This window comes from Xyrauchen texanus, chromosome 11 (assembly GCF_025860055.1).
Source record: "Xyrauchen texanus isolate HMW12.3.18 chromosome 11, RBS_HiC_50CHRs, whole genome shotgun sequence".
NCBI classification, from domain to species: domain Eukaryota; kingdom Metazoa; phylum Chordata; class Actinopteri; order Cypriniformes; family Catostomidae; genus Xyrauchen; species Xyrauchen texanus.
Window position 1 is genome coordinate 868,096 of NC_068286.1, and position 13,663 is coordinate 881,758.

At 37.3% G+C, this 13,663-nt stretch overlaps 1 protein-coding gene across 1 annotated transcript; it reads left to right on the forward strand.

The window, feature by feature from the left end:
* The first annotated feature begins 3,838 nt into the window (after positions 1-3,838).
* On the forward strand, positions 3,839-13,146 carry LOC127651693 (NACHT, LRR and PYD domains-containing protein 3-like). Its single transcript, XM_052137651.1, has 6 exons — positions 3,839-3,917; positions 4,217-6,029; positions 6,171-6,344; positions 6,441-6,614; positions 12,234-12,280; positions 12,363-13,146. The coding sequence occupies exons 1-6, from the start codon at positions 3,839-3,841 to the stop codon at positions 12,896-12,898; spliced, it is 2,823 nt and encodes a 940-aa protein (XP_051993611.1). The 3' UTR covers positions 12,899-13,146.
* The last annotated feature ends 517 nt before the right edge of the window (positions 13,147-13,663 follow it).

Sequence of the window (13,663 nt, forward strand, 5' to 3'; positions counted from 1 at the left end):
TGTACTTGTGCTCAGCTCACAATACAATTTTTGTAAATTAACAGTAATTTTACTCAGACTTTGCGTATGATATTTCAGTATTATTTCCATCCTTGACCCTAACATATATCAGTGTAATTTATAACATGATACGCCTACTTCTCCAATGTGACCTTAACATGTGGAACATTATTATTACACAAGACAACTGTACATTTATAATAATACATTGTTACATTAACACTTTACAATATGGTTGTAATATTAATTTACTTTATTAGTTAACATGCACTAATAATGAGCACGACTTGAGCAGCATCAGCATTTACTAATACTGTACAGCTTTATGAGAAAAGTAGTGTTACTTTTACAAGTAGTTCATGCAATATGCAAACATAAACAGTGCACAAAGGTATTTTGATAAATGAACAATAACCAAGATTAATAAATACTTTAAAAATCAGTGTTTATAGTGTTAGATCTCAATATTAACTAGTGTTACAAAATACAACTTTTTGTAATGTGTTTCCATCGTTAACTTAAATAAATATTTTTGATACTGTATACATGCTGATATTCTGTACACAACTGTTTGCACTGGAGAAAAGTTCTTGCAGAATGGCAAACAAGTGGTTATTAAGGAACTGCAACAAAAACATAGCAAAGCAAATTACTGAGATGATTAAGATAATTTAGGCTAATTATTTCTGCCCCAGGTAATCCTGTCGACATGAAGAATATTGAGCGAGCAAACCAAAGACATTTTTTTAGCATAAGCCCTGAGGAAGAACTCCAAGTCAACTGGTTTAACAGGAAGAATCCAATGAGAAAAGACATACTTCACCTTGCTGCATCACATTTTAAGGTGAGTGCATTAATATTTTGTCTTAACATCGGTTATGTATTATGCAAATATTGTAAATTGTATTAATTTCTTAACCTTACAAGTTCAATTCAATCACACGGGTGGTGCATGTAGATATTAATCTGTTAACAGGGTGTGTGTGTGTGTGTGTGTGTGTGTGTGTATTGCCTCCTTATGAAAACGTTCATCACTCGACAGACAAAGGAAGAGATTGATTGTAGTAGCTGGTTTTATTTGAAGTGAGTTGTTGTCGAGTTAACTGGTGTTCCTTGTTTCATATTTGCTTACTCTCTTTGACTTTGGAATTTAAAACTTAATGGAATTTGATCTTATTATATATGTTTGTTTGATTCATTTTAGGGCTGTCACTATCGATTATTTGTATAATCATATAATCTGAGGATTACTATAATGATTCATTAAGTAATCAGAAATACACATTTAATACCTTAATCATAATGTTGTTGATGTGAAGTCACGTTTGGCTAAAATGCATCCATTTCAGTTTAGAATGCCAATATGGAAAAAAACAGGCCATGGAAATAAAATATTGTATGTTTCTGGAAACAATGTCTGCCAAACAGTTATGTGTATTGAGTTATATCCATTGTTAAACTATTTTATGAAGATATAAAACCTTTTTTAATTTATTTTTTAAATATCATTATTTAATATTTACAGTAATCAGGTCAGATACATGATTTCCTCCCTTGCGTTGAGCTGCAGCAGTTGCTGGCATTGTTGCGCTTGTGCTACATGCTGTCCAGATTGCAAGCAAAGCTGTCGCTTGCTACGTATCATGTAAATTGCCCTTTAAGTGATAATTCACCCCAAAATGAAAATTCTCATTCATCATGCCATCCCAGATGTGAATGACTTTCTTGTGTTTTTACATCTGGAATTGCATTTTTTATAAAAAATGTTGTCTGTTTATCTGCAATAGGTCTATAAGATGTTAGTCAATAGTATGTGTAGGATCTCAATAAGACATACAGCAGATGTCTTTGAGATGTTTATGACAGCTGACCTTTTTAAGCTGTTTAGCAGATGTTAATTAGATTGTGATGCTTTCGAGATGTAAATATATAAAACAGACATCTCAGAGATGTATGGTTGCTTTTTGGGGTGTCATGCATACTGTGCACATTCCAATCAGCAATGTGGACAACCAAAGAATGCTTTGGCTGAACTTGCAGTGGGGTGGATACATTACCCGCTCTATTCCTGAACCTAAGAGGACACCAATGTCATGGTCCTGTCACCTTGTCGAGTTGGGTTTCTGTCTGATGGGACCATGGCATTATCAACCCCTGTCTGTCTTATGTTTCATTTACGTTCTTTGTATGACCACACGGGTCCGATTGTTGGTTATCTCCGTGCGCGAGTCACTGACGTGCGCTTTCCGGTGATGTCACGGTCCTGTCACCTTGTCAGGTTAGGTTTTGTCTGACTAGGGCCATGGCATTATTGTTCCATGTTTGTTTTGTTCCAAGCATGTTGACATTTTTGCCCTCATGTGTTTCAGGTGTCGCTGGCACACAGAATCAGCATTTCCATGGGAACGCTGATCATGCCAATTTTCGGCTACAAGCGGCACCTGATCCTTCTTTGTTCATGCCTGTATTAATCCTCTCATGTGTCATGCCCTTTGATGGATTTTATAATGTTCAATGTAGTTTGAGCATTGTTGTTTTATGTTGAGTCCACATATCACTCTCTCTGTCTAGTTGGTCTCGTGTATCTGTTGGTTGTCCGCATGTCGGGTGTGTGGTTGCCTTCCAGTTTCACTGCATTTCAGCTGGCCTTCCACAGAAGATACCTTGTATCTGCCCATGTATCAGGAGTAAGATCACCCATCTCAGCCAGGCATTGTTCTGCACCTCACTTAGCTTCAACAAAAGATTCTACGAATCTGTTCCTGAATACAGTGACTGCTATTATTTGTTGTAAATAAATCCTTTGAAGGTTTCCTCTGCTCTTGGGTCTGTTTCTTCTTACTATCGACCGTTACAACCAACATACATGCACAGATGGAATGAGACTGGCCTCTCAAAGAGAGCAGCACTTAGCTTTTAAAGGCAGAGTGATGAGGCTCTATCAACTTCAGATGCACAACATTACATGCTGTCAAATGGAAAAGGTGCTCCTCCTCTCCTGCCCACTCCCGTTGGGAGCCTAATAAGGGCAACTAATCCAAGGGTCAGGGTGTCACTGATGTCAGGGGAGTAGATCATCAAGTCACAGTGTTCCGAACCTTGTGCATGGAGTGGACTGCATTTCTTCTGCCTTATTTACGAATTATCAATCAGGCCATTTTGTAATTTGAGGATTTTTAGTAATCAAATTAAATTGAGTAATCTTTACAGTCCTAATCCGTTTCACACATTCTGTCCTCATTTAGCATAAGTTCATTATGCTTCGCTATATTCAGTTGCGGATGCAAGAAAAGGCGGCATATTCATGTGTGGTACCGTTTTATAGCAGCATGAGACTGCACAACTCTTCTCCACGCTAATTATCCATAATTATCAACACTATTGCTCCACGATCCACTCTCTGTTCCATATAAATTGCAGTATTTTAAACCAACAGTGCACCCGTTTATGACTTGATATGCAGTTGCAATTTTACCTGGTTTATTTAAACGCTGAATAACCAGAAACCAGAGGGGTTTTGAATCAGGGAATCATGTTATATTTTGCCTACAATGCACCAGGATTGTTGACAGACACAGTTGTCATTGTGATCATGGTACAGTTAAATTTTAAGAGAGAAAACAATTCTAGTTATCATAGTGAGGATTTTTATTTTTTTATTTTGCTACTGTGGTATAAACATTGAATGTCACAACAAATAATAATTACAGTGACATTAAACAATTAATGTGTTTTATATGTTGGTTTGTAGGCTTTAAACAAAAACTATGGAGAGTTAGGAATGCATCTAAAATGAATCTCTATGAAAAAAGAGGAGAACACTGTCAGCAGTGTCTCTATGAAGAGCAACAATTCCATTATTCAACCTGTTGCATTTTGTGACAAATTAGGAATCAATACTCAAAGGTATGTCATTGGTGGTTATTGTTTATTGAGGATTATTGTATGAATATAAAAATTAAAGTACAGAAAATGTTTCTCATGGATATCTGCAGTGGGGTGAAGAATGAACTCATCAAGTTTCAGTCAAAATGTGAAAATTGTGAGCAGTTTCTGAGAGATCCAGTGTATATCACCTGTGGACGTAATGTCTGCAGAAAATGCTACTTGGACAAGAACAGTTCAACAGAAGACTTTAGATGTCTGCAATGCCCAGAGAAATGTAAAGTATGTCCCGTTTCTCTCACAAAATCAGCTCTTCTGGAGAAGGCTGTAGACCTGCAGCAGGATTCTCACAAACCAGTTGATAATGTCCTGAAGAGAGTCAAAGAGCAACACAAAACCAGCATGAAAAACAAGTATGAGAGCATATATGAGGGAATCAAACTACAAGATAATCAAACCCTCCTGAACAGGATTTACACACAGATATATCTTATAGAGGGAGAGAGTGAAGGGGTGAATGAAGAACATGAGGTTTTACACATGGAGAAAACACCCAGAACTCAACACTTACAAGACACTCCAATCTACTGCAATGACATCTTTAAACCTTTACCTGAACCAGGATGTGAGGAGAAGAGAAAAGTCCAAATAAAGACTGTTCTTACTAAAGGCATCGCTGGAATTGGAAAAACAGTCTCTGTGCAGAAGTTCATTCTGGACTGGGCCGAGGGAAAAGCCAATCAGGATGTAGACTTCATGTTTGTGCTTCCATTTCGAGAGCTGAACTTGATTAAAGATGAGCAGTACAGTCTTCACAAACTTCTGCTGGACTTTCATCCTGAACTTCTTGATCTGGACTCAAAGAGTTATGAGGAGTGTAAAGTTGTGTTCATCTTTGATGGTCTGGATGAAAGCAGAATTCCACTGATGTTTTCAGATAGTGAGAAAGGTTCTGATGTGACTGAGACTTCATCAGTGGGTGTGCTGATGTCAAAACTCATCAAAGGAGATCTGCTTCCCTCTGCTTTCATCTGGATCACCTCCAGACCAGCAGCAGCCAATCAGATCCCCTCCAAATACATCAAGCGTGTGACAGAAATACAGGGATTCAATGACCCTCAGAAGGAGGAATATTTCAGGAAGAGAATCAGTGATGAGCATCAAGCCAGCAGAATCATCTCACACATTAGAAGAGCAAGAAGCCTCCACATCATGTGCCACATACCAGTCTTCTGTTGGATCTCATCCACTGTGCTTCAAAACATCCTGAAACAAGATGACAGTGCAGAAATCCCTCAAACTCTGACTGAAATGTACATCCACTTCCTGCTCATTCAGATCAATATGAGGAATCAGAAGTATGAAGAGAGAGATCCAGAGAAACTCCTGCAGTCCAGCAGAGAAGTGATTGTGAAACTCGCTGAAGTGGCTTTCAAACAACTTATGAAGGGCAATGTCATGTTCTATGAGGAGGACCTGAGAGAGAGTGGCATAGATGTCACTGATGCCTCAGTGTATTCTGGGATCTGCACTGAGATCTTTAAGGAGGAATCTGTGATTCATCAGAGGAAAGTCTACAGCTTCGTACATCTCAGCTTCCAGGAGTTTCTGGCTGCTTTTCATTGCTATCACAGCTATGTATGTACTACTACAGAGGCAGTGAAGACTTTTGATTCATTGTATAATTTACTTAAGGGAGCTGTTGATAAAGCTGTCAAGAGTGACAATGGATACCTTGATCTTTTCTTGCGATTCCTGCTGGGCATCTCACTGGAGTCCAATCAGAGGCTCTTACAGGATCTACTTACACACACAGAGAACAGCATAGAATGCATCATGGAAACCATTATTTATATTAAAAGTAAACTCAGAGAGGGACATGGATTATCAGCTGATCGATCCATCAATCTGTTCCTCTGTCTGCTGGAGATGAAAGAACAGACTCTGTACAGAGAAATTCAGGATTTTGTGAAATCAGACAAACACTCAGAGAATAAACTCTCTCCTGCTCAATGTTCAACAATCACCTACATGCTTCAGATGTCAGAGGAGGTGCAGGATGAGCTTGACCTGAAGAAATTCAACACATCAGAGGAGGGTAGAAAAAGACTGTTACCTGCTGTGAGCAACTGCAGAAAAGCTCTGTGAGTTTCTGATGTATATATCCACAATTAAGAGACTGTGCATTACTGTGCATCAGCAAGAGTACATGCTGTTGTATTGTACACAACTTGTGATTTATTATGTTTCTTACAGCTTACTGATAATGGTGTACTCTCTTTTAGTTTTGCTGATTCTAATCTCAGTGGTCAATTTTGTGACATTGTGGTCTCAGCTCTACAATCACCAAACTCCCTCCTGAGAGAGCTGGATCTGAGTAACAATGACCTGCAGGATTCAGGAGTGAAGTTGATCTCTGATGCACTGAAGAGTACAAACTGTAAACTAGAGATACTTCGGTATTCCTTGTTTAGTCCATTTAGTACATTTTCAACGTGAACATTTTGAATTATAGCAGATCAAAATAACTTTTCAAATCTTTGTTATCTTTTCAGATTGTCTGGCTGTATGGTGACAAAGGTCGGCTGTTGTTATGTGGCTTCAGCTCTTTGTTCAAACCCTTCACACTTGACAGAGCTGGATCTGAGCTACAATCATCCAGGAGAATCAGGAGTCAAACAGCTCTCTGAAAGACTCAACAATCCAAACTGCAAACTGGACAAACTCAAGTATGTTGAGTATTCATTGAAAAAATCTACTGTACGTAAGAACTGTGTTTGTTACATTACCAAAATTTCAGAAGTCATTAGAATCATGTAGCCATAAATGCTGGGTAGAAATTGGAAATGAGTGCTGCTTAGTCTGCTCTTGTTCTTCGACACAATTTGCGTGAACTTAACCATTACTGAGTGCTATAGGTATTCCCTTACAAAAAATAACTGCAGTACAAGTGTGGTAATTTGGATTCAGTATTACTGCAGTACCAGAGACTATTTAGCAGAGACAGAGCATGTCTATTTAAATAAACAAGAGAAATTGGAAAACCTAACATCCAATAGATGTTGAAAAGGAACTTTTGCTTCACAGTTAATATAATCAATAAGAGAAGCATTTGGATAGAAAGATCGCCTGTGAATAAATGCATGTCATTAGCCGAACCTGTCTGAAAAGTAGCATTTTTAGTGTGAAGATGCTGGAGGAAACAGGTAGACAAGTATCTATATCCACAGTAAAATGAGTCCTTTATCGCCACAACCTGAAAAGCTGCTCAGCAAGGAAGAAGACACTGCTCCAAAACCACCATAAAAAGCCAGACTACAGTTTGCAAGTGCACATGGGAACAAAGATCTTACTTTTTGGAGAAATGTCCTCTGATCTGATGAAAGAAAAATGTTTGGCCATAATGACCATCGTTATGTCTGGAGGAATAAGGTTCAGGCTTGCAAGCCTAAGAACATCATCCCAACCGTGAAGCATGTGGGAGGCATGTTGTGGGGGAGCTTTGCTGCAGGAGAGACTGGTGCACTTCACAAAATAGATGACATCATGAGGAAGGAAAATTATGTGGATATATTGAAGCAACATCTCAAGACATCAGCCAGGAAGTTAAAGCTTGATCACAAATGGGTCTTCCAAACGTACAATGACCCCAAGCATACCTCCAAAGTTGTGGCAAAATGGCTTAAGGACAACAAAGTCAAGTTATTGGAGTGGGCATCACAAAGCCCTGACCTCAATCCCATAGAATATTTGTGGGCAGAACTGAAAAAGCATGTGTGAGCAAGGAGGCCTACAAACCTGACTGAGGAATGGGACAAAATTCCAGCAACTTATTGTGAGAAGCATGTGAAAGTTAAACAATTTAAAGGCAATGATGCCAAATACTAACAAAGTGTATGTAAACTTCTGACTCACTGGGAATGTGATGAAAGAAATAAAAGATGAAATCGTTCTCTCTATAATTATTCTGACATTTCACATTCTTAAAATAAAGTAGTGATCCTAACTGACCTAAGACAGGGAATGTTTTCTACCATTAAATGTCAGGAATTGTGAAAAACTGAGTTTAAATATATTTGGCTAAGGTGTATGTACATTTCTGACTTCAACTGTAAATAAAAGGTCAGCCTTGCAATGTGCATGGAAGTGATGAAATCAGGGACAGAATTATATTTTTATTGTTAAAAAAAAATATATATATATATATATATATATATATATATATATATATATATATATATATATATATATATATATATAATCTGCAATATATTATGACTACTACTACTACTACTACTACTAATAATAATAATAATTATAATTATAATACAAAAATAATAATACAAGGTGTAACAATTATATTAATAGGGTGGTAGGAAGAATAACAATCTTAAAAATAATAAATAGCAATAAATACAATTATATTAGGAGTGATTACTGCCATTGTAAGGTCACTTAATGTGAATCATGTATAATCCCTGAATCACTTTGACTTAATATTCCTGATGCATAGTCCTACTTTACACACAAAAAGGCTTCCTGACAAGGTTTCAGACTCACAAACAATCAATTTTACTGGTCAGAATCACAATTACCTATAAAAGCCTTTTTATTTTTTTACCATGATGCTACAAGTGGATTATTGGTAGAATTACAGTGGAAGTTTCTCAGAAATTCCAGTATTGACTCTTGGCTCTGCAGTGCATTTGTGCAAATAGGATTTTTATGTGAAATATATAAAATAAATAAATACATAAAAAAAGATGTAACGAAAGATGTAATGTTTGGTGACTCAATACTAGACTCATTATAAAAGACTCGATATTTGACTCAGACACGTCCATCAGAGATTTCAGACTTCAGATTAAAGACTTGTGAACATATCTGCTGCATACAATCACATGAGAAATGAGTATGTGGTTTGTTGGTCTTATATCTGTGCTTTTGTATCACGATCAGTTTGGCTGAGCTGCTCTTAGGGGATTTTCACACTGTCAGTAAGTCCGAAACAGAGTACACTTTGGATGAAAAATTGTTAATGTGAAAGCTGTCATGTAGACTAGGGTGCGGACCACGGTACCGAACCCGAGGCTACCTGTGCTGTAAGAGGTGGTCTGAGTTCAGATGGAATAGAACTGTGGTGCAGTTCGCATGAGTGAGAAAGCAACCTGTACTTGGACTGCACTTGTTCAGGAAGTAAAATTACTTACGCATGCATTTTTTCTGATTTAAGTATGATGACATCATCAGTTGCACAAAAACTAACATACATGTGCACCATGAATGACAGGGAAACATTGCGGGACACAGAAAATGTGAGGTGCCTTTTATATATGTGTGTGAGTAAACGTGCAATCAGCTCAAATCATTTGTGAGCATCAGATGTAGTCGCTTTCCAAGTGTCGTTCACTCTGGTGCATATGATGACACAAAATTAATAAAAAACACACAAATCTAGTGACACACATTGTGCTTTCCATCATGTGCACATGTGTGATGACATAAGTTGATGATGGAAAAGCACGGGGTTCATTCGTGAATCTGAAACCAGACCAACGCTGCAGGGGCCGCCGAGAACAATCGTGCTTGGCAGTGCCAGTCCTACCCAATTGGCACCCATCAAGTACACAATTTATTGTACTATGATGTTGTGGGTGGGGTTAAAATTATTTAATATATTTATTAATTTTGCAAAAGCAATATCAATGCATTAATTTCAGGTGATTTTATGAGCATCATTTGAACATTTTCTTTAGTAGTCTATATATATTGTGTAGCATTAATAAATAGACTAAAAACATATTGTCACATTACACAGCACAAGATCAAGTTTATCAAAGTTACCTTTCTCAAAAGCCTGCAGTGGAAGTATCATGGTACAATGATGGTACAATATGGTAAAACCTTGGTATATTTATTATAGACAGTAGGACTATAACATGTTATTTATATGGAAGGCTACTCCAAAAAACAAGGTATTGGTTTGTTTTTGGCACTTTTAAGTGCTTTTATGCAATGTAAGTGTTTTGACACTTTTATTTCGAAAGTATCTTTACCTGCAGTAGACAATCATTCACAGACCACTCGCACATGATCTTCATCACTGGCAAATGATTGAAAGCAACTGCAGGTTGTAAGTAAATTGTTAGGTTTATGGATTAGTTTTGGCCAATATTGTAGAACTGTAGATATTTGTGCATATATAGAGGGGTGTATATTTATGTAATATGGGGACTGAGGTGTATGTGAATGTATATGATGTATGTGTATGCACAGTGTACCATATTATTGCGACCACAAGGAGGTTACCCCATGTGACTCTACCCTCCCTAGCAACTGGGCCAATTTGGTTGCTTAGGAGACCTGACTGGAGTCACTCAGCACGCCCTGGATTCAAACTCACGACTCCAGGTGTGATAGTCAGCATCAATTCTCACTGAGATACCCAAATCCCCTTCTATGGTGTTTTTTTGGTTTATTTGAAGATTCCATCATTGCAGACTGACAGTCGTCTCTTCTGTTCAAGAACATATCAAATATTTGTTATCTTTGGCCACACCTGTTGTGAGATGCACACGGACACAGCAGAGATTTGGGTGCATGAGGCATGAGCACCCTTAAGTAATTCTGCCAGTGATGTGGCGTTTTATACGCATTCATTTGTGTCTTGTCCTGTGTGAAATTGCCCTTAAAAATTATTTAAGTGGCCATTTCTAGTGTTTCGGATGTAGCAATTGTTTTCAAATCATTAGATGTAACTTCTTAGCGAGTGTTAATTATTAATGTTTTGAATAATTTACTGAATAGTGCCTATGCATTTTTCCAAGTCTCAGCATATGGAGACATGATACAAATTTCAGTATAGACTTTTTGTTTTAATTACAATTTTAAGATAAATTTCAACTAAATTGAAAGGACAAATTGAAAATGAATTACCAAACCATAATAACCCTGTCTGTAATGTCTCCTAATGGAGCTGTTCTCTTTTCTCTAAACTTTATGTTTGAGTGGCAGAGAAAATTTAGTAAATTATTGAATTGTCAACAGAATGCAAAAATAATTGTGATGGAAAACATAATTAAAAAAAAGTTAATTGAGTTTTGTCTTGATCCACTTATAGACCTTATTCACAGCAGCGCCATCTTTGATTTTTGAAGGGAATGATTACGAGGCTGAGAGTGATAGATGTACAGTCTCTTCAGTGGGCTGTACTGCAGTTTACAGTGTTTTTGGATCATTCTGTGCACAAAACATTAATAAAATATCAGTCCAAGACCATGACAACATGAGTTGTGGAAAATCACATGTGATCTAGGAGCTTTCTACAGCTTTGTTCAGTGCGTGCGAATGAAGAAATTCTATCTAAGTCTATCCCTCTCAGCCTCATTTTCATTCCCGTTTAAAGCTTCTGTGAATAAGATCTATAGTATAAGTTCTAAACCCACTTTTATGTTTGTTCAGCTGGATACTAATTATGAAATACTGATATGAAATGCAACAGAGGTATTGTTACATTTTGACACATTGTTTTTCTTAGTTGTGAAGATTTAAAAAAGCATACAATATTGATTTAATGGCTCAGTGTTCAGTTTGCAGTTACAATTGGACTTTCAGTCATATCTTTAAAAAAGTGGGAACAATTTTGCATACTTCTCTATGAAAAAACAAAATCGCTTACAGAATCTTTAAGCCATAGACTATTTAGCAGAGACTTGCCACATTTATTAAAATGAATCGGAGAAATTGAAACGGACAACCAAGAAGCTCTAGCATCCAACGATCAACGGATGTAGAAAGGAAGTCCAAAAGACTGAGCCGGTCACCTTTTAGATACAGACATCGCCTGTCAATCAACTCGAGAATGTGCATGCGCATTAGCAATACATGCGTTTTCTAGCATGATATGAGGTAACAAAGCACAATTTATGATACCTGTATAATCAAATTGAATTGCTGATTTGAAATATGTTCTTTGGTCGTAATCTTGACCAACCGTTTTGGAGATTTCGGTCTCTTCCCATTCATGTAAATAGGAGCTGCACTGTCATAACTGGAAATAGCCTCCCGAGATTCCAAAGATGGCCGACAGTGGACTGAGTTGCTAGAATGACTTTGGTTAAGCTCTCTCCCTTACTTTTTTCTTTTTGTATCCATCTGTCTGGGCCTGTAAAACCTTCAAACTACAAACTTTTAAAGCTATTTAAAACTTTTAGACAATACTTTTTCAAGCCAGCATCAAATGTTGTCTAGACACCAAACTTTATTGTCTAGTTTTATTACTTATATGATTTTAACTCATCCAACTATTTACATCCCTTGTGTTACTTTCTTCTTGTGTTTTTCTTAAGTCTGGACCATAATGAACACTTCAGAATCACACCAGGACTACTGAAATGTAGGTAGTCTTTGCTGCTTTCTCTTTTACAGACACGTGTTCACATGCAGTTTTAAGTTCTAAATGCTTTTCTTGTTTTCAGATGCCTGTGAACTCACACTGGATCCAAACACAGCAGACACTCGTTTCTCCCTGTCTAAAGGTAACAGAAAGGCCACATATATGAAAGAGCAACAGCCATATCTTGATCATCCAGAGAGATTTGAAAAGTGTCCTCAAGTTTTGTGTAGAGAGAGTCTGACTGGACGCTGTTACTGGGAGGCTGAATTGAGCGGGAGGGGTGCTTATATATCAATGGCATATAAAGGAATCAGCAGGAAAGGAGAAAATGATGACTGTTTGTTTGGATGCAATGAAAAGTCCTGGTGTCTGGACTACTCATATAACAGATTCAGCGCCTGGTACAACAATAACGGCATACACATGCCCACCCCTACACCCACGTCTGACAGATTTGGAGTGTATCTGGACTGGTCGGCTGGCACTCTGTCCTTCTACAGCGTCTCTGACACACACACACTCACACACTTACACACATTCAACACCACATTCACTGAACCTCTCTATGCTGGATTTGGGATTTATCCTGATACTTCAGTGTCTCTTTGTCAGATTTAACAAAAACAACTGGCATCCTGTTTACACCTCTCTACACCTTTTTAGTGATTCGATCACACATGGTTAAAAGAGGTGTAAACAGGGCCTAAAATGTTTTGTGATCAGATCAAAAAATGTTTTTTTCGAGTTATGTTATACTTTTTATACTTTGCTAACTTGATATTATACTTTCGTGCAATCTCTATGACTTCCAGAGACCTCAAAGTTGGGGCAAGAGATCTTAATGTCTGGGATTTCTGCTTTATTGTCCAAACTTTTGTGCAGTTGAAACAGACAATGAATGTCTAGATTGCTTTGCTTATCTTGCTGAGGTGTTTTTTAGATTATAAGTTTCATTTATTCAATATAGTTAAAATAAAAAAATAAATTAAATAATAAATAATAAAATAATAAAGTTGTTATTCCTTCTACAAATCATCTGAGTTGAGTGAAATCATTCAGTCAGCTGGATCGCTCTGCACCAAAACACAAACATGAGAACTTTGTGGAATCAACATACAAGGAACATCTGTAGCTCAGATTAATACAGGTAATCACTAAAACAACTGACAATTCGTGCTTTTGTGCTTAGATTACATTTCAGATGCATCTGGTCTTTGTCTTTTCTGGCTTTGTTGAGGTTTATTATCATGCAGTAACACACGGACATAGTGATTGATGTATGTCGTCATGAAACAGAGACCCTCCCCTCCAAATCCAACCGCATGTGGTCACAGCAGATGCATTTAAGCGACCAGGTTTAAACAGCGATGTGTCTCACCTGAC

Coding starts and splice junctions, on each gene's coding strand:
- LOC127651693 (XM_052137651.1), top strand. CDS start 3,839: ATGAAGAGCAACAATTCCATTATTCAACCTGTTGCATTTTGTGACAAA. Junction 6,345..6,440: donor TGTAAACTAGAGATACTTCG/GTATTCCTTGTT, acceptor TTATCTTTTCAG/ATTGTCTGGCTGTATGGTGA. Junction 6,615..12,233: donor TGCAAACTGGACAAACTCAA/GTATGTTGAGTA, acceptor GTTTTTCTTAAG/TCTGGACCATAATGAACACT.